The sequence below is a fragment of the Xenopus tropicalis genome, chromosome 1 (assembly GCF_000004195.4).
Source record: "Xenopus tropicalis strain Nigerian chromosome 1, UCB_Xtro_10.0, whole genome shotgun sequence".
Lineage (NCBI taxonomy): Eukaryota > Metazoa > Chordata > Amphibia > Anura > Pipidae > Xenopus > Xenopus tropicalis.
Window position 1 is genome coordinate 163,287,143 of NC_030677.2, and position 26,002 is coordinate 163,313,144.

The window sequence follows — 26,002 nt, forward strand, 5'->3', positions numbered from 1 at the left end:
ATAATGTGTTACGGTATTACTAAATGAAAACAGCAGTGTTCCCAGACACTCCCAATATACACACTGCCCTTTTTCAGGTCATACTCTAACAGCAGAGGTTATGCAGGACTTGCTGGCAAAGTTTTGTTACTCTAGACGCTGTTGTTTTAGAGCTCAGGGTAGTCTGTTATACTGTACTTTATTAATTTCTATAGGATTTTTAATGGCTCCACTCTGAATGTTCAGGAAATAATACCCTAAAAATTGTATACAAGTAAATAGAGAGATAGGGAGTTCCCCTCAGGTGAATTGTGTGAACTCTGTTTTCACTCTTTGAGATACCGTAGGGCATATTTATTAAAGTATCAGGCAACTACATTGAAATGGAGAGTATTTCCCAGTACCCATTGGTAGTTGAGACTTCACATCAACTTGGTGGTGCCAGCTAACTTAATCCTATATAAATTAATTGGAACTTGGCACAATATTGGTAGTTTATTGATTCTCATAAGTGGTCTTTTGGCATAAACCACACTGCCGGATTTTCAATTCATTTTTAATTTGTGAACACAGTGAATTGTTGGCCTAGATCAGGGCACTCCATCTGACAGCACTTCAAGGGGATTTCATGGCTCCCAAGCCAAACTAAGAGATCAACAGACTTCTTTGCATGCCATTGTCATATTAATATAATCTGCCCTGTGACCATAAACTCTGCTTAATGGAAAGCACCTCCAAAATTGGCAGGAAAATTTAATTTTTCCCATAAGCTAAATTGTAGCAGGTCCAAAGATTTCTGGATCTTTCACTATTGGTGTTCAGTGGCTGCCACTGATCAGACTGCATACATATATAAATCTTATTAACTGTCAGCTTCTAATGTGTATATGTGTGAAATATCATTCTTAACCATTCATGACCAGTATATACTGTACAGTTTTTTGACCAAAAATCCCTGCAACAAAGAGCATGACACATAGAAATATCTACTGTATAGTATATTCTATATATGTATATATATATATATGTATATATATATATATAAAGATAGTGACGGCACTCACAGGGATTTTTACACAAGAATCGTCAAGTGAAGAAAAATTAGGTTTTGTTCAGTCCAGGATTGAATAAAAACTAATTTTTCTTCGCTTGACAATTCTTGTGTGAAAATCCCTGTGAGTGCCATCACTATATATATATATATATATATATATATACACGCAATAAGAAATACATAGAATTCAGTAGGGGCTCAAATGAAGAAATCACTCACCTCTCTGTCGCACCTGAATGGTTCTCAGTGCCAGGACATTCTGTTCATCAGACAAAAACTGCTTCATTTTAATGAAAGGCTCCTTTCCTTTAACAGTTAGCTTCCTCCAGGGTTTGGGTCGGGCCAGGATTTCACTCACTGACCCCTGGGAAAGGCCCAAAACATAATGTCCAAAGACACGTTGTCCAATATTATGTTTTAGCAGCTGCTCTTTAACTTGGAAAGCAATTTCAGAGGTGTCTATATGTTCTTCATCTGCAGAGCTGGAACTGCTCGCCTCAGATTGATCACTGAGAGGGCTGGAGTCATTATTTACAGTGGCCGAAAGGTGGTTGGGCAGTATGGTGGACTTCACTGAGTAGAATGAGGAAGGGAAGGATAGCATGGTGTTATTTTCACTCTTGAGCACTGGTGACACCATATGCTTCTTTAATGGTACCTCTCCGGGCAGCTGCTCACTAGTGTTGGGGAAGGTAGAGGAGATAGTTCTTTGGCCAACATGAGCAGCTGCTTCCTGCAGGCACTGAGAAGAGCTTGGCGTAACCACTCCATCTCTTGTTTGGAACGATGTCCGAGGGGAAGAGGAATAGGGTCTCTCAGCTCCAAGGCTTTGTTTCATAGAGTCATCCTCCGACTGATCCTCCTCTAGAAATGATATTAACAGCGCCAAACAAAGAAGAGACTAAAGTACTTTAATATATATATATATACAGTATATAAAAGCAGCATTATATTTGGTAACACTTCATTAGCATTCCAAGCTAGGCTATTAGGTGCAAAGGCATTTTTGGAAGATGCACAATTTACTTTTTGTTCTGACACAAGACCAAGGCATTTGTCTAATCATCTATCCTCATCTCCCATCGTTTCACAGAACAGGAAGAAAGGAAAGACTTGGAAATCAAAAAAGTATGGGTATAAAAAATAAATTCAAATAATACAGAAGGTTGTTAGAGATCCTTATCTATGATATATCTATGATACAAGTTATTCATTGCTCCTGTGTTTTATATTCTTATAAAAAAAAATATTAGTGTTGTAATCAGTTATTAAAGGTGCTTAGTGATATCACATGACTCACTAAAACTGTACTGCAAAATTCCTTTTAAGTGGTTGCACTAACAATAAAGGAATTTTTCAGCATAGTACTGCCTTCCTGTTTCCATCTTCTTTTTTACTTGTACTGGATTACTGTGCTTTGGACAGGAGCACAGGGGGTAAGCAAAGGAAACCCTATTCTGCCATACCTGCTGCTGAATACTTCTTTGCTGTATGGTATATTCAATAAGTAAACAATGCCCCTCGGTCTGAAAGCCTTTTGCCTTTATATGGCCATAGAACTCCTCTGCAAATTTTTGTCCTTATAGTTTTTAACAGATAGAAATGTATTCCATATTTTTGGCCAAATCACACGGTTTAATGCAATAATGTGCATAAAGTTTGGTCTAGTAACCTTTGGCAATATATTGAAAATTTGGTTGACCAGTAAATACAACCTGTTGGTTGGGTGGTTAAGGTTAATAAACATGGAACAAGCAAGTGATTTTACATGACTGCCTTATATAACCTACAAAGATGGCACTCACTGTGAAGTATCAAAGGATGAAAATAGAGTTCAGCACATTTTTAAAAGCAACAAATTCAACAGTTCTACATTCACTTGAATGTAGAATATTTATCAATGGGTTGATATGAAATTCCCTCTGTTAAACTGCTGTGAACTCCATTTCGCCCTCATATAAATATGCCCCTGAATAACTGAAAAATACAAAACTGAGCTCTTAATGTGACCAAAGGAAGGTATTTAATTATCAACTTTCTGTAGATATTAGGCTGAGGGCACACTGAAGGGCACATTTATCAATGTACGATTGGGTCAGAATGGGAAAAATTAGTATTTTTAAAAATTTTTATAACTTTGATAATTTTCCACAATGTTTTCATTAATTTTCACAACTTTTTAGTGCTTTGCATCAATTTATGTGTCAAAATCGTATTTGTCACAAACGACTATGAACGTTTCGGAACGTTTTCAAGCTTCAGGATCGTGACTTTCTTTTGGCCAGGTTGGAGCTGCAGAGTGCCATTGAGCCCTATGGGAGACTTTCTTTTGGCCAGGTTGGAGCTGCAGAGTGCCATTGAGTCCTATGGGAGACTTTCCTTGGGCCAGGTTGGAGCTGCAGAGTGCCATTGAGCCCTATGGGAGACTTCCTTGGGCCAGGTTGGAGCTGCAGAGTGCCATTGAGCCCTATGGGAGACTTTCCTTGGGCCAGGTTGGAGCTGCAGAGTGCCATTGAGCCCTATGGGAGACTTTCTTTTGGCCAGGTTGGAGCTGCAGAGTGCCATTGAGCCCTATGGGAGACTTTCCTTGGGCCAGGTTGGAGCTGCAGAGTGCCATTGAGCCCTATGGGAGACTTTCCTTGGGCCGGGTTGGAGCTGCAGAGTGCCATTGAGCCCTATGGGAGACTTTCCTTGGGCCGGGTTGGAGCTGCAGAGTGCCATTGAGCCCTATGGGAGACTTTCCTTGGGCCAGGTTGGAGCTGCAGAGTGCCATTGAGCCCTATGGGAGACTTTCCTTGGGCCAGGTTGGAGCTGCAGAGTGCCATTGAGTCCTATGAGAAGCTTCCAAAATCATGCATTAAAGGTTCAAAGTCAGAAAGGTTTTCGCGCCGTTTATGATCATTAGGATCTGAAAATTTAGTAACTTTCGGATCGTACCACGATATTTTCTGACGACCACGATACAAATTTTTGCGCAATTAAACCACATCTGAAATTATCGTATTTACCCCGAATTTTTGCCAATCGTACTTTTAATTATCTGAAATTCTGACTTTGATAAATCTGCCCCTGAGTGTTGGCTCTACTGCATTTTTTTGCAAGCTGAGAGTGGTTTCACTCCCTTAGGCACCTCAGTAAAACTGCACTGACAAGTACAGCTTTCACCTTTGCTTTAACAACCACAGATAAGCTATACCTGCAATACACTATACATTTTACAAGCAGTTTATTTTAGGGACTATGGCAATCATGGTTTACGGCTGGTCTCTACATGCACTTACATACCATTGCTGGGTAGAATGCGCTGCTTCTCTAATACATAAGTCTGAGATGGGAAGAATGTCTCTTTTTCTATCAACAAGGAATCCTCTGGTGTGGAATTTTCCTGCAAATATTAAAGAATATAGGAAGGTAAAAACTAAGTAAGCTTTATCAGAAAGGTCCATGTAAATACAGCCATAAACACCTCTATCAAAAGATTTGTTGTCTCTTTGTTTTTCTGTGCCAGAGACACACAGCTCTCTCTCCTCTCCTGCTCCCCCCCCCCTCCCCCCTTTTCCCCTTAGGAATGTGTGATCTAAGCCAATCAGCAGGAAGCTTCCTCATAGTCTTACTAACTGAGAATGTACACCAGTCTTGGTCTTGGAGGAGCGTTGCATTATGGGAATTTTTCTTACAGAGCTCAGGGTTTTTTTTCCCTATGAGGCTTCTGATCATCTGAATGGAAGATATAAGGGCACTATTGAGAGAAATGAAGATATTCCTGCAGCTTGAGATTAACTCTTTATTAGCCTTTCCTTCTCCTTTAAGTAGATGATTTTACAGGTATCTGCTAAAAATCATTTTACCTCTATTTATTATACTGTCTACTAACCTGGGAAATGGTACAATTTGCTGAGGCTGACTTCATTGCTTTCAATATGCTGTATATAAAAAGAAAACAATGTAAGATTTCAAGAAATAATATAAGGGTTATTGTAAAATGCAATATAATATAATATACTAATATAATACACTGCTTTTCTATTGCTATTGATTCAGTCCATGATCCTTTAAAACTAAAATATATTTTTGTATGGCTGGACATGATATCTGATGGAGACTCTCTCCTGCTCACACGAATTGCAGGAAAATTAATGGTTAAGAAACCATTAAAATGTAACTGAGGTTACAGTAACTGCATAGATTGGTAGAACCTGTATAAACCTGCTATCAAAGATACAGTATCTTGGCCTAATTATGCTGCTGCCTTTTTGGGGGGCAAACATTAAATATAACATTAATGAGCTGTAGCAAGGTGTTGTTATGGCATTTTTTCTCAGCAGCTTTTGCTATTTCATTATGTGGAGCTGTGTGGGAGCCATGAAAATGTTGAAAAAATGTTGGTGGATTGAAAAATTAGCCGAGCATGCTTGAATAATTCTTTATTTTAGCAGTGGGTCTCTTAAGCAGGCACTGTAATGTACCTTTCTGGCCAATACCACAGGAAGGCGGGCATTTCCAGAAAAGAAAAAAGTTTCATAAATCTAAGCTGCATGATTTTGAAAGTGAATTTGGGATACTTGTTGTTTGGGATACTTAATGCATCATAAGAAGTGACCTTTTATGAGTTCCATCAGGCTTTCAATCAGGGCATACCAACAATCAGTATGGTGATTATCCTAGGCACCCCTAAAATGCTGAATCCACTTTACAAGTCAAACTGTCGATTGAAATAAAAGCCAAGGAGCCTAAAAGATATGTGTGAGTGCCGTTCCTATTCTTTCAAAAGTACTGCCCCATAAGCCACAACATGGTCTTGCCCAGCTTCCCCATGGGAATGGGGATTTAGCCATGCTCTCACAGTTAGTTAGTGCCATAGCTACCTTTAGTTACAGTTCCACTAAGTGAGAAATGCTGTAATGAAACTGTGAGTGTTATCTTACACTGTGTGCTGCTCAGGGTTAATATATGGATATTTATTTGATCAGACAGAAGGATAACTATGTAGAACATTCCGGCTGCATTATTCTCCTGTCATCTGCACTGGTAATAAACATAAACATCTGTGACACTGCTGTCTTGTTTTATTACATAATAACCACAGAAGCCTGGAGAGTTACCCACGGCTTGGCATTAATCGCAATGATAAGAAAATGACAAGAAGGAGAGGTGCATGGAGGATGGTGCCAATACAACCTTAGTTCAGTTTTAATTTCTTCATAATCCGACTGACGCCGTAACTTCTCTTCCAGCTTCTAGATATAAGAAACATTAAAGAAGTATAGGTTTTAGGGAAAAGTACATAGAGAAAGAGAGAGAGGACATCTGTCCTGGGGCCTCAGCATCACAACAGACCTTGGGGATAATACACAGATAAAAGTACAAATGATGTATTATGTTGTATGATTATGTATAATAGACATGTTCTATTGTATAACTATCAGGAGTATCTGCCTGCAGCCTTTCAGCTGTTGCTGAACTAAAACTCTTTTACAGGTGGAAAGCCACAGGCTGGACATTGCTTATTTATGCTCACATGGTGGACCCAAACTTCCTGTAACTGAAGTACCCCCAGTACCCCTGCTCTTCTTTAACTTGGGCCTAGTCTCTGCTACTAGTGGGGGTATATGGGTGAATGAGTGTAACCTTTGCTTAGCAGGCAGAAGTCCATTAACATGCAAATGAGACTGGAGAACACATTGTGCGGCCCCTTAGCTAATGTAACGTCAGGATGAATTTGGCACTGTCATAGTGATATAAGGTGTGAGAAGCACTGGGGGAATAGTTGTACAACATGGTGCTGACAGACAGTCAGGAAATGGGAGACAAGCAGTCTTGTATGATCACATCTATATATAATACTCATATAATATATATTTGATCCAACTACTTTTATCATTTGTGCAGGCAACATTTTGCAACAATAGCAGATTTAAGACCTTTGGGGTAAAGTATTGGCCAGATCTGTATGCTGTTCAACATTCTGGCCTATTGTTCCAGATAGATTTGTTGGAGATAGTTCAGACCAGTCAGATGGTGCCTGTGCACTGCAGTTTTCATATATTGTCACTGCAAAATCTGGTTCTACAGAATGATAAGTGTGAGCATTGAATACTAATGAAGTACGAAGATAATTTTTCCATATAAACCAATGTCACATATAACTAATTTTGAGTTTAAGTGTTTTGGAATAAAAACATCACAGAAAACATTTCAGTGTAGGGTTTGTTATTCAGTCAAATCGGAGAATTAGTCAAAGGAAAGGTACTATATATTTGGGAACTTTTACTTATGCTTTTTGGTAGATGAAGTCAGTGCTGGGTCTGCAGCAACTTGCCAGCAGCCATTACAACTCCTCCCTGCCACACAGCGCTCCCTTTAAGAACTTAGTCCAAGACAAGATGGGCGGAAGTGGCAGCAGAGTGACCATATAGTAATTTTTTCCAGCTCAACCCCCTATCTGCAGAATCCTAGGCAGGGCTGTATTTAGGTCCGGTGCCACTGAGTATATAGGTATGTGGTATGTTTCCAGAAACCCCTTATCCAGAAAGTTTTGAATTACGGGAAGGTCATCTCCCATAGATTCCATTTTAAGCAAATAATTCTAATTTTTGAAAATAATTTCTTATTTTCTTGTAATACTAAAACAGTACCTTGAAGGTAACTATAATTAAAGACAAAACAATCCTGTTGGGTTGTTTTCATTTTTAAATGATTATTTAGTAGATAAAGTTGAGTGATTCAAATTATGGAAATACACCTTATCCAGAAAACCCCAGGTCCCGAGCATTCTGGATAACAGGTTCCATATCTGTACTTTGGTATATTTAACTGTGCATTATTTGATGTACCTCTATGGCTTCTGTTTTAATGACAAGTTGTTGTTCGAGTTCTGCAATCTGGTTGGCTGAGGACTCTTCTAGCTCTTGAATAGAGTTCTGGAAGTGCTGAATGTCTTTTAGGAGTCGGAGAATTTCTCTGTCCTTGACAGCCAATGCTGCTTCTAGGTGAGATCCTGAACACAAGGAGAAGCTGTCTTTGTCCTACAGTGATATTGAAGGGAAGAGGTAATGTGTGAAACTCAGCACCGCCCGAAATTACACAAAACAGCCCACAAGTAGAAATTTTCAGTAAACAGTTATCTTTTTTCATCTCTATGTAGTGTGATTATTGTACTGCATTATATGTATTCCCCAAGCCACAACACTTCAATGGCCTTTGGTAAAACTTCAAGATCACAAAAGAAGACAAAGGAGAAAAAGTGGCAGTATTATTAATGTACTACTTCCAAACTATTTTAATAACAAAACAATACTGGGCATAGCCTTATAAACATAACAAATAGAAGACAATGATAATTAACAGGAATGGGGCACTGTGGATGATATATTATAGTGGTAATGAAGATGAACAATATGAGATGAGATAAAATGAGCTGTCCAAACATACAGCATATTAAAACAAGCCTATTAAAAGCCTGATGATGGCAGTCTTGAGATGATTTGCAATTCTATAAAAGCTTAGAAAGGAAGTGCTGGAGAGAGAGAGTGGTCTATAGCTGTAAAGGCTGGCTGGTTCGGGAGGGGGGATGTTCTTATGTACTGTGGTAGCTACTGTATGTGTAAGAAATAAAACCTACTCAAGTAATACTATATGGTAATCAGTGCTGAGGTAAATAAAAGAAACACACAGACTCTGGAAACATCTGGTGGAAAATTATATAGAAATAAGTATAACAGCACTTTTTAAAAGGGATCCAAAGTCACAGGGTTGACATTTGTCTTCTCCAAAATGCTGTATTTTCTGTGCTACAGCAGCCAAAATGTATAGGCCTGAGTGGCTAAGGAAAACTGTCTGGTTGCTGTCCACTTTTCTCTGTGAACTTTGTTTTAAAGCAAAAATAATTTTTTTCTTTGTAATATTAAACAGTACCTTGTACTTGATTTTAACTAATCTGCATGAATCCATAATGGCGGAAAAACAGATATATTTAATGTTTATATGAGTTTTAGCTTTCAGGTATGGGGATGTAAATTAGAGAAAAAATCCCTTAACCAGAAAACCCCAGGTCCCATTAATTCTATATAACAGATCCTATACCTGTACTATTAAATGCTGCTTACTAAAAGTGACCACACATATTGCATGACATGCCAGTGATTCAGTAAGTAAACCTTACTTACATACATAAATGATATATAGCTTGTTTCCCTCAAGCTGGCCACACACGCACAGATAATATTGTACGAAACCTTGTTTCGTACGATATTCAGTGCGTGTATGGCAAGTTGGCTAGGCACAGAAGGCTGCTGATATCGGTCAACTTGCCAATCGGGCGGGTTAGAAGATTTTGATTGGGCGCCATTGAAGGCGCATGAACAAAATCTATGTTCAGGGCTGGATCAGCAGAAGGAGGTAGAAATCCTATTGTTTCTACCTCCATATCTGATGATTCAGCACTGAACATCAGTGGAGGGTTGGAACAATCTTTTGTGTGACCGACAGTCGAGAATCGTCACGTGTGTGGCCAGCTTTAGTCTTGCAAGTACACAGTCACAGCAAGCAGACAGCTGACATTTTGGAAACAGTGTAATTACGATAAGCTTTTGATCATCCCAAAATCTTGTTTATGCTCCACTAGCTGGCACCTGATGCCCATGTACAGAATACATAAATGCAATGACATCAACGAAGTACTCAATGGAAAGTGAAAGTAATTGCCTTCAATTGAGGCATAGAGGCAGGGCAGGCAGTATATGATTGACAGCTCTGATTTTTAAATACATTTATAACAGGTATTGATTTTTTTAATTAAAAAACTAATTTAGGTTTAATGTTTAATTTGCAAAGGTCTTTTTTTTATACAGCTTGTTATATGTGGTGTCAGGTCCCCTTTAAAGTCTTATAATGATATAATGTTGAGACAACTTGTGGAGTTAGTAAATAGCAGGAAGGGCACATTCCCATACAGCAAAGCTTTTCCCCAGGCACACACAATGCAAGGTTACTGAAAGTCTGTAGAGTCGTTGCACTCACCCCACTGGATGCTTGTGGAGAACAACAGGTCAGTCTAATGGAATTATTAACAGATGATAATTGCTCCCTGAGACTCTCAACCTCCCTCTGAGCAGCTTCTGCTCTCTAAAAGACACCGGAAATGGAAAACAAACATGAATATTTGCTGCCACATTACTGACCATTAATATTCTTCTTATAACTTATTAATAGACACCAAACATATCCCACTGCATTACGCAATTGAAAGACTGACAAAAAACCCAACATAAAACTTGTTCACAAACCCATCTTTGTTACTGCTGATCCAGAGGAAGGCAAATAAGTGACAAAGCATCTCCGAATAATGTTACTGTAAGAAGGGGAATTATGAGTTTTAGTCTCAAATTATTTTGGAACTAATGGCACAGACACTGCCACTGATCCTGAAGGATGATTTAACTAAATATAATTTCTACTCATTAGGATCCCCTTTTTCCTGAAGCAGCAGCACATTCTGAGAGTGTCTCAATGAACTAATATAAACTGGTTAAAATCACAAATAGTTCCAGTTTGCTAAAATTCACAGTGTTGGGCAGTTCTCGATTCAATGGAAAATCAAACCTGCCCGATTGAGATCTGGCCAATCATAGGCCAGGTGTTAAAGGAACAGTAACACCAAAAAATGAAAGTGTATAAAAGTATTAACAATATAATGTACTGTTGCCCTGCATTGCTACAACTGGTGTGTTTGCCTCAGAAAGACTACTATAGTTTATATAGGTTAGCTGCTGTGTAGCCATGGGGGCAGCCATTCAAAGGGGAAAAGGCACAGGTTACTTAGCAGATAACAGATAAACCCCCATTATATGAGGCTTATCTACTAGTTATCTGCTATGTAACCTGTGCCTTTTCTCATTTTTTCCAGCTTGAATGGCTGCCCCCATGGCTAAACAGCAGCTTATTTATATAGTAGCTTTTCTGTAGCAAAAGCACCAGTTTTTTGCAGAGCAACAGCACATTATATTTTAATTACTTTAAAACACTTTAATATTTTGATGTTACTGTTCCTTTAAGGTCCCCATACACATGAAGATTGGTAGTGTCAATTGGTAGTGCCCATACACGGGCCGATTAGCTGCCGAATTGGTCTAAGGGACTGATATCGGCAGCTAGAATTGGCCCGTGTATGGGGAGCTTTAGTTGGGTAGGCGAATCGGGGGTGCCCATACATGGGCAGATAAGATGCCAAATTGGTCTAAAGGACTTGAATCGGCAGCTAAGATGGCCACCTTTAGTTAACTAGCAGCAATCGGCTCTAATTCTCCAGTCCCATGTCCAGGAGTGGCAGAGTTCTGTTGCCTTACAGCTTGAGTAATAATTTAGGGAATGCACTGCAAGTAGTAGTGGTGCTTAGGTGAATCAATCCAAAGTGAATCATTAACAGGGGATCTAAATAAGGACTTTTAAAAAGGGGGGCACAAAAGATCCACAGCAGATGATTCTGAGCCTGCTTGTATACTTTCCCTCTTTAGCAGACCTTAGGGCTCATGTGCGTCCACAGGTGCAGCTGCAGTCCCCACACTTTCCTTAAAGCCATTTGCACATGAAACCACATTCACCGAAAGCACTTAAATCAGAATGCTCACCTTGCACTTCTATATAGTTGTGCTTGGTGCCACTCAATCCTTCCTGCCTTCTGTTTTAAATTTAGCACTTCTGCACCTACTGACGCAGGGGAACCCTGGAGCTACCTCCAACTCTGGACCAGAAGTTAGCTCCAGGGTTCCCTCAGCACCCTGCTTCAATTGGCGTGGTTCAGTTGTGCCAAAAGAATACGGTGCACATGCCACTCTCACTCAAATGACGCTAGGCAGACTATAAATTAGCCACAACTGTGCCCGATATGTGACTAAACACACATGTGCAGTTGTGACAGTTTTGACAATTCAAATGCAACTGAGGTAGGTGCACTGCAACTGCGACACCGGAATTCTAAATGGAAAAGGACTATGGTAGTAAACTTGGCTGTAAAAAGAAATGCCAATCAGCAGCTGCAAAGGCAAACAAGGTTTTCAGCTGCATTAAAAAGGGACATGGATTTGCAGGAGGTGGGGCCCTCCTTCCACTTTATAAATTACTGATAATTTGCAAAATAGTTTCAGTCTTCAGTGTAGTTGTAGAATTCTCTCTCTGAATCAGTTGTACTGACAGATACATAAGATAGTTGGGTTGGGTTGGGTGAGAAAGCACAGATATAATAAAAATAGCTTAGTACAAAGTGATTCAAGGACTTGTCCAATTGTCATTTTAGAGTCAGATAGGAAAATTTCCCACTCTGAGGCAAATTAGAGAAGCTAGAGATTTTTATTTGCTTTTTTTTTCTGGATCAACTGGCAGTTAGGCAGGTTATATATAAACATGAAAGGTTGAACTTGATGGGCAAGTGTCTTTTTTCAACCTATGTTACTATGCTTCCTCTGAAATGCTAACCCTGAATTCCTCTGTAGAGAACACCACCTCAGCTGCTCTAAAAAGAAATTCAGATCCTACCTTTTGGAGCACCAGAACATTATCTGGTCCAGTCTTAGCACTTTTCCTAAATATGAATATGGCTAGAAAAGCCATATTTTATATGTAAACTTATTGCACCAGCCTTAAGGTTCAGCAGCTCTATAACAGTAATGATTCAGACCTTCAAAGTTGATGCAGGAGCTCCCTATCTTGGTTTAGACGTGTCAGTGACACTTGCATACTCATTGAGATTCAGGCCTGGATTTGTGGCATATGGTAAATGCCAGAGGGGCTGCTGTAAAATGCCACAGACAGTCACTATTTAATGGGCTGGTGGGGTCTGTTTAGACCCCTGTGTACTCACAATGCCTGCCAGGGCCTATTTTGAATCCCAGTCTGGGCCTGGTGGTCTCAGAGAAGCTAAACTTAGGGGTTGCACAGAAATGTTTACCCTAGTAGCACTATTATGTATAAACATACATCCTTCCTCCATTACTGATTCTCAAAGAAAATGTGCCAGTTATGGCTTGCTGGAAAATGGCCCACAGCAATTTAAAATGTATCAAGTGTATTGTTTCTTATTTTGTATTAGATTTACATGTAGCTCTTATGTATTGTTATTCTTTGTCTACTCATGCTGTCTCCCATACATCTGCCCTTCTGGAACATAAGAAAATATATACATGAATATGCTCAGGTCCCATGGCAATCAAGCAGCAGGTAGGATTTACTGGTAAGCTGTTTGAAAGAAGACATTTTATTGGTTGCTTGGGTATCTAGAGCTGGGCCAACAGTGGTCTTTTTTATTACGTTACAAATGCCTTTAGTACAGGAATATCCTTTTTAACAATTTTAGAGAAATGCACCAGATAAGAGAAGAGGAAAATAAGCAGCATCTTAAAAAACTGAATATCTGTTATGCTATGGTAGTATTTGAAAACAATGACACTTTCTAAGAATAGATACAAAGAAAATTAAGTTCAAAGTATATAAAAATGATTGCAGTCTTGCAATCGCTACTTACCCGATTGGCTTTTTCAAGATTGGTCATTATCATGCCCACTTCGTCTGTCCTAAAAACACAAATGTTTAAGATATTTTTGCCTGCTTATATGTGCTGTCATAACCTAATAAGCACACAAAGTCTGTACGCATTCATTTGACACCCCGTACATAGTGCTACAGAGAGTATTTAATCCACTAGTACCATGTAATGTAATGCAGCACATTAGTGGATGTTGTCATTGCCATTATAAAGGCAGGCAGGCAGGCAGATTGCATGGATGGTGCCCTATAAAATAGCCGCTCAGGAAAGAAAAGATTTAGGGAAACAGTAGGAATGCAGTCTGACTTACACTGTTTCACAATCCCATATATCCATGTAAAGACTCACAGTGACTCCATAGAATACACATGCATTTCCATCAGGTATGACAACATTCAGGAAATTTTCTACTGAGACTTTTACAAAAACAACCAGTCACTCATATTGACCCCTTAATGTGCAATAGCATGTCTTCTAAAAAGGTGAAAATATGAACAGTATAAGAAGGTAAGGGGAATCTAGGATTAGAGCCAACTCAGCACAGTCCTAGAAGAATTGTTTCTGTGCCTGCGAATAAACACACACAACAAAGGGTGAAGGTATAAGGTATCCCCTTACTCTACATATGCTGGAAGGCAAAATGCGTGATTTTCTGGCTCAGACTGCCTTTGTGTATTGTCACCACATTCTTGTGTAGTTGCAAATATGTTTTGAATGGCGTTGACTGTTTGCATCAGTGCTTGGTTATAACCCCTGTCAGCACACCTGACCTGCTACTGACTTGTCAGCCTGTCTTATGGATTGCTAGTTTGCTTCCTGCCCTGACCTCTGCCTTATTCAGGGGTGTCAAACTCAATCACATAAGGGGGCCAAAATCTAAAACACAGGCTAAGTCGCGGGCCGAATTTTTTTAGTTACTATGTGTGGAAAATGGGAATAGATTATGCTGGATGATCAGACACACTCACCAAGGACCACATAAAACAGCCAGGCGGGCCAGATTTGGCTCACGGGCCTTGTGTTTGACATATATGCCCTAATTTATGGATATGCTTGAACTCTGCCTACCCTGATACTGCCTACTACATATGCTTGAACTCTGCTTGCCTAGAACATGGCCTGATATTGCATATACTTGAATTCTGCCTGCCCTGATACTGCCTACGCTGAAACTTTGCCTGCTTTCTTCTATCATTGGTAGCTACTGAGTTCATGTTTAGGTGCAAGAAATACATCCATTCTTCATTAAACACCATCATAAAGGAAGGAAGGGAGGTGAGCTGTGGAATGGTAATCTAATTATTTACCTCACAAGTACCAAACATGGAGTTGCTTAAATGTCCCTTTTAAGCTCAAGAAATAACAAAGTACAGATATTTTATAATCAAATTAATAGACAAAACAATACTATACAAGGGGGAATACTGCCCCTTTAACTTTATCTTTATTTTATTCTGTTTGCTATATCTATATCAGCCTTAGTTCACAGTAATGCTTTTAAGGGAAAATATACCACTGAACACAACAGACATAAAATAGCCAACCTTATAAAAACTGTATAACTATACAAAAAAGCCTTTTCATTTGTAACTTGTGAAGTTCCAAAATGGACCATTACAATCCCTTGTAGGTGTCTTTCCTCCCTTTAATGACTTACAATCCATTAAGGGAGTGAGGACCTATAAGATTAACAAAGAACATCTGCTTTACTGTGATGACATGAAGTGTTCTCCCTATGTTGTGTAATGAGTAGAAGGGACCGTGTTGCGTTGTGTTAGAGAGACTTGCAAACAACGGCAACAGCTGTGAGATTTGGCAGCCTGTCACAATGGTGAGAGCCAAAGGGGTGGAGAAAATGTTCCAGACACATAAAAATGGATGGCACCACACCAATTAAATCACAAATGAGCAAATGTACGTTTAATAAAGTCAAGTTGTTGTCTTAGTAGAAAAGCTCTCCCAAAGCAGTAGTTACACCTGCGCAATAGAAGCTGTTGAAGATTTCGAGTAATCTATTGGCTGCACATGTTCCAATGAAATTCATGTGGTGCCTACCAGGAACAGTAAATCAATTTTCTTTTCATCATAACTGTTGATAGCCATGATGTGCCAAGTGATCTGCATGGTGCCAAGTAACTTCCCTTGTACCAGGGAATAACAGCAGCTGTAACTCTACTCTTTTCTTATACACAGTAAAACAGCAGACCTTTATCATTTTTTGATCTCAATTTAGAAGCCAAACATATTCATTTGCCAAGACTTTATAATACAAAACAAAACAGATCTCTGTTGTTATATTAAAGAGATGAATGGGCCTTAAAAGAAACTCTGCACAGATAACATCACTTATACAGCTTAAAGTGTTCATCAGAATGGTGACTTTTCCCAAGCCTATGGTGGCAAGCATTACTCAAAGCTGGGCATACATGTAAACATCTGCTAGTTTGGCAAGGTCCTCATACAAGCAGATCTTCTCCCAAATATGTCCACCCTGAGGGCCAAACAATCAGACCACAATGATGGTATGCAGGCATCAACAAGCTGGTGAGATCCTTATCTCAACAAGACTTTTAAACCTGTATGATCTATATCTGGATAATTATCAGGTGGGCAGGCCTGTTGGAGTGTCACAGCACCTTGAAACCAGCAGCTTGACCACTCACTTGAGTAAACTGTGACAAAACCATTCCCTCCAACCTAGCAGGGGTTAAACTCTGCAGTTAGCTTTTCTGAATCATCATCAAGCTTTTCCCATTAAGAGATTGATGTGATATGTTCAAATAATATGATCTTTACACCGTATCTACATTGACTGATTAAAAATAGCAACAAAACCCAGAACCATAAAACGCACATGCACCATGCTAAGAGGACAAGCTATCAAGTATCATTAGGTATAATGTAACTCCAGAGGACCATGATGACCCCTAGACCTGCTTGTGCTAAAGGCAAGACAGACCAAATAATCCCCAGTGGCAGCCTTTCATTTACATATTAACTGATGCCAAGTTCCTAACGAAGAGGCTGGGAGACAAGCCAACATGACTTCAGGATGTCATCCTAAAGGATTCCCTGCTATAAAACCTAATCAACCCAGGGACGGTTTGTGTAAGCAAATAGTGCCTTGCTTTCCTTGCCATGGACATTTTAAATTTCATACAGAGTACATGAATCTAGGTTTACTGCAGTTATTACTAGCTTGAGTGTTTTTATTCAGGTGAATAATCTCTATTAGGAACAATATACTGAAATGAGTAAATGACTAAGTGGGTAGAGCTGCAAGACACCTGTATAAGGAGTCTAATAGTGAAAAGTCTAAAGAAGTCACTTGAATGAGGGGTGAGGCAGGTTCCAGATTACTCAGCAAGTCCAGTAGCTTTAGCCCTATCATTATGACATACAGCAGGGATCCCCAACCTTTCTTACTCGTGAGCCACAGTCAAATGTAAAAAGACTTGGAGAGCAACAACAAGTACCATAAAAGTTCATGGAGGTGCCAAATAAGGGCTAAGATTGGCTATTAGGCAGCCTCTATGCACACTATCACCTTACAGGGGGCTTTATTTGGAAGTAAATCTTGTTTTTATTTAACCAAAACTTGCCCCCAAGTCAGGAATTCAAAAATAACTACCTGGTTTGGGGGCACTGAGAGCAACATCCAAGGGGTTGGTGAGCAACATGTTGGGGTTGGGGATCACTGACATACAGTATACGAATACACTACAGTTCATTTGTAAATGTGACTGCATTTAATGTAGTATGTTTTTATTTTCTGCATTTAACTTTAATGTAAGTATTTGGGAAATACTGGCACCTTTTTGGAACCCAACATGAATATTGGACGTTTCCTTATCAGCCAACACCTACTCTTGCTCCCTAATCTGTCCATCCGAGTCACATGCAAGTTAGGAGACAGGTAGGATACCTAGGTGGTAACTGTTGCGCTCCATGCACAAGAATAGCTGAATTTATGTTTAACATTTTCTACAATGGGCACACACACAGAATAGTTTGGAGCCTGTGCTTTGTAAAAAAAACAAAAAAAAAAAACACTGGAATCAACTGACAAAATAAGCCTAGTAAAATCTCAATTTTCTGATAAAAATGGCAGAATTTTACTCTCTGCAAAGGCCTAAAAGATTTTATGCAAGATGGGGTTTCATACAGTAGCAGCAGTGATGGTGTAATTAGATTTTACTGGGACTCCTAGCAAAATAATTTAGGGGCTATTATACTTTGGGAATAAGACAGTTTTAATAAATATATACTGAAACTAATGAATGAATGAGTTGCTGCCCCTCTAGGCAGCTGCAGGGTCTGCTTCCTCTATAGTTCCACCCCAGAGAATAAATATATACAATATGGAGGGATCCCCTTTGGATTAAACAGGGCTGACTTTGCATTCTGTCGCAAACTGCAGCTGACACATCTATATGAACATGAAGATTTTGCAGCAGCAGCCATCCATCAGCCTTTCCCAAACCAATATAAAGATTATAGAGAAAGGATGTAACTTGTTTAACAAGCTCGCCATGCTCACATTTATTTCCTGCAGATAAATAAACACAGGTAACTTACTTAGAGGCTGTCTCTTTATCATATTGACACCGCAGGTCAAGCAGCTCTCTCTGTGTTGTCTTCAGCGCTGCACAATAAAAGAAACACATGCACCGGATTAAACTGCCTGATCTCCCCATTTGGAAAGAGATTAATAACCAGGTCATATAACAACAGCCTCTTCCAAGAGCCATCGGGATCCAGCGTGACAGGTGATTCATTTTCCCCTCTCTTCCCATCTGCCTCCCTGATTTCTGGGGTGGATATTAAAGAAGACCAAAGGATGGTTTCTGACAAACTGTCACATCAGAAAACAGGGAGATGCTCTAATAAAATTGCAAGAAAAGGTCAATCCTGAGATGAGAACAAATAAGCAGGCCATACACTTTAAGACTCCCTTGTTTGTTGAGGTTGCCACGTGCATATTGGGGGCTTACACAGACCCACTTGGCAAGGACTGCATTTGCATGCACGGCTGCCATCAGAAATCATAGAGCCCCATACAACATAATTTTCAGGCCCTATGCCCCTGACAGCAGTAGGCTGGAGGGTGCATATTTAAAAAAAACAAAACAAAAATACTGCAGCGTGAGCTCTAATAGTCTACACATCTGGTGGGGGAAACACATTTTTAGTGGTAGGTGCCCTGCAGTGCTGCACTTACTTGGATTAATTGGGCCTACTGTTGTCAGTGAACTGCACCCTCCAGCCTACTGCTGTCAGGGGCAGAGGGCCTGAAAATTATGTTGTATGGGGCTCTATGACCTCCAAGGCCCTGCAAGGTTTTTTCCCCTACACAGCCTTCCATACTGCTGGTTTGTCACTGAAGTTTAGGTCCTGGTAAAGCTGCACAGGGAGTGTGCCTGAGCTCCCACCCTCCCTTCTGAAGTCTGCAGCTCACTCACAGCAAGCTAATCAAGTAACTGCAGCACAGCCCCTAAGAACCTAAAAACCCACCGGGCCCAGGATAACTCTCCCCAACGATGGCGGCCCTGTCAGTAGGCCAATGTGCTCCTTGTCTGATGAAATATTTAAACCTGTATGATATTATACAGGTTTAAATATTTCATCAGACAAGGAGCACATTGGCATGCTGACAGGGCCGCCATCGCGGGGGACAGTTATCCTGGGCCCAGTGGATTTCTGTCCAGAAAAAAAAGTTCACCTGTGCTACAGTATATGCTGATGCTACAGGGCTGATTATTACATTTTGATGCTAATTACACTGGTTTCAGAGCTACCAAGTAAGGTACATCTGAATAAATTACTAATCTGGCATATATTGTGACATTTAAATTATATATATATATATATATATATATATATATACAGTATATTGTGCGTCGGCCCCTAAACTCAGTAACTGACAGCAGCACAGAGCATGGACAGTAAATCAGTAGATCAAGAAGATGGGGGGCTACTGGGGGCATCTTTGGAGGCACAGATCTTCCCTGCTAAAGGGCTGTGGTTGCCTTGGGCTGGTACAGAAGCTCAAAACATAATGGAGAGCATTTCTAGCCTACTTTTTAGATTAGCTTTAGTTCTCCTTTAAGTTCACGACACAGAATGGCAATCTGAGCACTGGATATTGGCTAGCACCTGGGACAAAAATATACACATTTCTTGTTTTAAAGGCAATGTAACCCTTTCAAAATCACACAAATAGAAAACAAGGAGACAGACTTCAAAGGAAGCATTAAGCAGTTTGTTAGCTCTTGGGGAGCAGTTATCAAACCAATATATTGCTGTGTGCACTATGTGTGGGTCCATGTTATTATGTTATTAACATAAAATATACTGAATTATCTGTGAGTTGTAGTTCAGCAGCAACTGGATGGCAACACTACTATAGAAGTCGTATTTTAATTACAATTAACATTTTCCCATAGAAGTTCTAATAAAGAGATACTAAAAAAATAAGACATAAAGCTTAACTGGCATAACAAAAGAGACAAAAAGGCATACGAACCCATGGGAATTCCTTTAAACCATGGAAACCATGTGCCCTCACAGCTATAACTCTCTCTGCATTCCCACAAAACTTCTTCAGCAGTGCTATGCTGAGAATGTTAAACCAATCGCTGTGGGGCCAGTGGCTGAACATCCCTGATTTAAACTGTCTTTTAATCTAATACACAATGAAAGTTTTATGACTTGTTGAACAGAAACTAATGAAGTGTAGTCTGGAACATCCTCCTTATTAAACTGTTATTAAGGGAGAGACATGCCAATGCCATTGGTACCTATTCATTACCGGTACATAGGCTATGCCTTCCAAGCTTCCTGTGCAGGGGAGAAGACAATTTATCATATATTAAAATCTAAATTTACAGTGTGGGTGCGGCTCACAATTACATTACTATTAAAACACAGGAGACCTTTGTTGATTATGAAGCGACGGGATTTGTTGTTTATGACAATGTCTAACACCGGTTGCAGCTGATTCATAAAGAATTTCATGATTAGTTCTGCATGTCGAGGCACCATGGGACTCTCATCCCTCGTACCACGTCTAACTATAAAAGGAGCAGGCCAAATATGTCTCCCACTGACCTGAATGAAGAACCTTGATCTTCTCCTCAGCCTCACCAAGTCTGACAGCCAATGTGATTTGTGCTTCCTGTAGGCCTCTATGGAGAGATAGATAGAGAATGCATTGAATATAGAAACATATGATCCACAAACAAGCACTGACTTCCTGGGAAATGCTACAAAGGACAACTTCACACAAACTTTAATTAAGATCTACAAGTTTCGGGGGGGGGGGGGGCACCCTGTTTTTAAGTACTGGAACCTCATGAGTGTGCACTGCACCCAAAATGTATTTTACCAAGTGAAACATTTTCAAAAAAGATGTATCTATACAACAGTATGCTCGCCCCCTTGGTTGCCTCTGATTTCTCAGGGTATTGCAATTTCCTCCCACACTCCTAAAAGCTATGGGCAGGTCAACTGCCTCCAGGTAAAGCTGATGACAGTGTGTGTGAATGTGACAGGGACCTTAGGGAGACTGTAATCTACCCTAGGGCAGGAATTGATGTAAATGATATAACACCTTTGCATAATAAACCACACTAACAATAACCTGTAATCCTTCTTGACATTAACCACATTTTGTTTACACATACAGTGGGGCCAAATGTACCGGTGTAACATTCTTCCCCACACCTTTCTCCAGGCATCCCCCCAGTCCTGCAGTGCAGAGAAATACTTTACCAACTGTCTTGGGTGATGAAGAATGACTAGCAGTCTGTCAGGAGAGAAGCCGCAGCCTAATGAACAGACGCTCAACCCGAGAGAAGCAAGAGAGACAACAAGCTTATTACACTGTTTGTCAATTAACTAGGGCCGCACCCTAACAGTATTCAACTAGCGAGGTCTCTAGGCAAATATTCCCACTCTCATGAACACTGCAAAGGCAGAAATGATGCTGACTGATGATTGACAAGTGGTCTGCTGAGATCTGGTCTTACTAGTTATAATAGTACTATGGTCTTTTTAGATGTGCAATTGAAAACTGCATTTACAGGCAATTAAAAAGACACACAAACATAAGTCAAGCACTATACTGTGCCTTCACGGGATATGTCGATCTTGTATATGCAGTGCCTGAGCTGGTAACAATGTCAGAGATATATGAAAACATTGCTGTATTAGACATTAAGCCAATAGAGATCCCACAAATATTTGGATTTAAGGAGTATCTTGGAGAGCAAATGGGCATTCTTCCCAAATCTCAAATTATCTGCAAACTATCTTCAGGCCTTACAGCTTGGCAGCCAATAATGTAGGTGAACTCTCATGTATACTGCACAACTGCCATGTTTTAATTTAATTCCATTTTGAGGCATCATTGCTAAACAATAAATAACTGACTGCTGGAAGTATGGCAAAAACAATTCACTATTATATTCATGCTTACAGCTTACTAAGGGGACCCCCAACCTGATACAAATGTCACAATAATGGCACTTGCCTCCCTCAACCGCCTACATATACAATCATTGCAAACAATTATTATTCAGCAATAAATTCAGACTCACACATGTTACTATAACAGCATTACTTAACTTACACCTTACCTAACTACAAAAGGCAAGATTCCCAAACAACCACCATAGTCCCCGCACAATATGTTGGGCAAACTCCCCTTATAATCTAATATACATGCAGAAGTCAGGTCATGTAGTTTGGAACATACAGGAGGCTACCTCCTGTAATACACCTCTACTCAACTTCTGCTACACCCAGGCACAAAATATAATGTCCAAGAGCCCCTACTTTATGGCAGAAGTGTTTAAAACATTCAGTAAATGTATCCTTCCTCTTTTGGTCTGTGAAGTAGATTATTGTATCGTATATCATGTCTAGTCCTGGAGATGACTCCTTTTATTACAAAACACAGTATTTTCCCTGGTAAACAACAGCCTCATACAGCTGCCCAAACTTCAAGGTCTGACTTCCTTTAGAAATGAAGGATGTGCATTGCAATATGTAAGTACAATCCAATAGTCCATGGGCTCCAGGAAGTCAGTATATCTATGATGAAAGTAACATGGAACCATGTTCCTTATTATGTGCTGCCAAGTTTAAAGCTTAACATAAGCCTGCACTGAAAGTGAAGCATACTGGATAGGAACGCAGAACTGTTGTGTGATATCTGTTGATATACAAGATGTTACTTTTTTTGTTGGATTGTTGGCAACAGTGACAGGGAATAGCAAAATCATCATAAAATGCAACAAAGATCCCCGACCTGTCTATTCTAATTAACATGTCAGCAGCTTGCTGGCCTGTGTATGGGGACTAATCAATGTGTTGCCCAAATAACATTGCCAGATATTGGTCTATTTATGTGTTCCACCCAATGTGTCTGTGTAGGCCCTTATTATGATGAGCTGCACATCACTGGAATGTATGGGTATCTATTATAAATAACTTAGAATAATAACTGCAATAGGTGACAGATATGCTGTAATTGCAAGTCTGCATTTATACATGAGAGAGAAGTGACACATGGCAGCGGTGGGCCAAACCAGACGGCAATTCACCATATTTATATTCAGTGCCCTATTTAGGGTAAGGACCCACGGAGCGGTTCAGTCCCCCACGACAAATGCTGCTATCATGGGCGACTAACCATTTCGAAATAGCTTTCCACCAGCAACAATATAGGTTTCCTCCTGCAGCTCCTATCATTATCCTGGGATTGCACTGGCACCTCTAAATAATCAAGACTTGCTTGATTTTCTCCTCTTTAAATTAAAGGTGGCCATACACAGGGCCAGATTTTAGATGCCCATTTGGGTCCTTCAGACCATTTGGGGGGCTTACCTGCCCATGTATGGGGACCCCCGATGGGCCTACCAGACCAATATCTTTCCAAAAATTGTCCAGCTATTGATCAGGCAGGTTTGATCGATCAGGGATCGTGGCCCTTACTTTGGTGGCTCCTGTTACCATCATTGTATTTCAATCATTTGGCCCTAGGGCCAAGCAATTGGATTACTCTGATATGACGCACCTTAGGTGGGCATATTGGTGGAAAGATTAATTCATTTAGCAACCTCGCCAAAGAGCAGCTCTTAAAGTGTATGGCCACCTTAAATCTTTATATGCCTTTAAAAAACATTCAACCTAAGCTTAGACCTTGAGCATAGGGGGTTTTCTATGCATTTTTCTAGTTTTCTCCTTTTTGGTAAAAAGGAAAAACATTCATAAAATTAGTGAGAAATGTGACAAAAACTAACAGGGTTTCTACCTCAACAAGTAGAATGAATATCTAGTAAAAATCATTCATATTTTTATGGTCTTGGCCATCGGTTATGGACACTTTTGTTTTGGATAAAGCTAAACACAGCATAAAGGCTATTAGAATGACAAAACTGTTATCTTTATTATTCAACAAGTGAGTAATATCAACAGACTTATTTAATAGACGGCATTTCTCAACCAAAAAGATCTAAATTATTGAGAAGCACCAGAGGAATATGTGGGAAGCAGATGAATTACCCTAGGAAGCTGGAGTAATATGGTAACAAATATAAGGAAGGGATTGGTGCAGATATAAATAATGGGCAGGTGTACATGTTTCTATGTTTGTTTTGTATTAATCGGAAATGTACGCATTGCTTTCCAATGTAGGTCACCGTCCCAGAGGGATAGAGCCTAGAAAATCTAGACCAAATTTGTCAGAGCAGGAAATCCCTCTGCGGTTAAGAATGTTTGAAATAATGACATGAAAGCTTTGTGTATGGGTATAGATGGAAATAACCCAAGGTAATATACAGTAGATTTGCATTTTGAAGAAAGATGCAGTTTAACTGCATTACAGAAAAGGCACTAGGTAGGAAACTTGCCACAATGCTTTTGAATTATGTGGAACCCCAGTGATTTTTAATATATGTGCTTCTGATGGCAGTATAACTGCAGAAAACAAAAAGCGTATCAAACCTGCAACACAGCATATGTGATATTCTACAAGTCCCCTGGGTTCTGAGATTTGTATCTGAGAAAATCTTGAGGGAAAAGAATTTGATCCCCACGTAATTTACAAAACAGCTTGGTACCACACTGGAAATGGCATATAGCTTGCTAGCAGCACATAAACATATCACACTAGGGCAGATTTCCTTTGGCAATGAAATTTCTCTAGCAGTGCCCCAAGTGCCCAATGCATCGCCAGATGAGGAAGTGAGGAGGAGCCGCAGCTCCTTCTGTTTCCATTGTTCAGGCCCAAGTGACCAAACAATATAAAAGCTGCCATAGCATGTGTGGCACCTTATATACTGTCTTTTTAGCCTGTGGGTGGATCAGTTGCAGAGTGTGACACTTTGGTCCATATATGGAAGTATTTAGATTTTTTTGTGAGACCATATTCAGGTGCCCCATAAACACCAAAAGAGCCCCACCTACAGGTGTGAATATGGGTGAACACAGATTGCAAACGCCAAATGCTACATACATACAGGGTCTAGGTGAGCCTTAATATTTAAAATGAAACCACCATATGGATATGGATAAATGTCAATGCTGTTAAGTCCAAGAGCACCAGCCTAGGCAAATAGGCAACTTGGGTGCACGCACTAAAGCTGGCCATACATAGAAAGATCTGCTCATTCGGGAAGGTTACTGCATGAGTGGATTTTTCCCTGATATGGGTGATACTTGGCTAATCCTGTCATTTGGTACTTGGGCCAAATTATCAGCTCAAGACAATGGAAATGCAAGCCATCGGGGCAAGGACCGCTTTAATGAGCAGATGCAGGTCATGCCCCAATGGCAATTGGAGGGCCCCATACAAAGGCAGATTAGCTGCCAACTTGATCTGAAGGGGCCAAATCAGCATCTTAAATCTGCCCATGTATGGCCACATTTAGCTTTAAAAATCACTATTCACCTTTTCTACCCCACAGATCAATAATCCATTCAGCTGCCTTTGGGGAGGCATTTGTAAGATACAAAAGCAAGAGAGGCTATCTTTAGATTGTAGGTTTCTCTTATCTTCATATTTTATTGTGAGATTCTTATTATCTGTTCTAGACTCCTGTTGGGATATAAAATGAAGTGAAGAAGTGTAACTGCATGCCACTGGCTACAGATGTAAGACAACAGCACATACAAGAATCCTGTATTACAGCTAGGGTTGTGCCTGCGAAACTGACTGGCTGATGTGCTGAGGGCAGAAGCTGAAAGCCAGTCAGCACTAAACCCATATCATTAAATTAAATAAATAAAGGCACATGAAAGGTAATGTTTTGTCTATAAAAGATGAAAGAGCCCCGAAAGCTTCCCCACTGCTCAGTAAGTGCAGACTTGCACTGCCCCTTCTGCCATAGGAATGTGAGCACTTGCAAGGGAAATGAGCTTCTTCATTC

The 26,002-nt window shown here is 40.0% G+C and overlaps 1 protein-coding gene across 2 annotated transcripts in view; it reads right to left on the reverse strand.

The window, feature by feature from the left end:
• The window catches only part of cux2 (cut like homeobox 2), a 202,566-nt gene that overhangs the window by 12,489 nt on the left and 164,075 nt on the right, over positions 1-26,002 (reverse strand). For both annotated transcript variants that reach the window (NM_001134814.2, NM_001244953.1), the window contains 9 exon segments: positions 1,253-1,897; positions 4,319-4,418; positions 4,908-4,956; positions 6,212-6,270; positions 7,867-8,058; positions 10,052-10,156; positions 13,548-13,596; positions 18,147-18,213; positions 20,679-20,755. In NM_001134814.2, the coding sequence (NP_001128286.2) occupies positions 1,253-1,897; positions 4,319-4,418; positions 4,908-4,956; positions 6,212-6,270; positions 7,867-8,058; positions 10,052-10,156; positions 13,548-13,596; positions 18,147-18,213; positions 20,679-20,755 (1,343 nt within the window).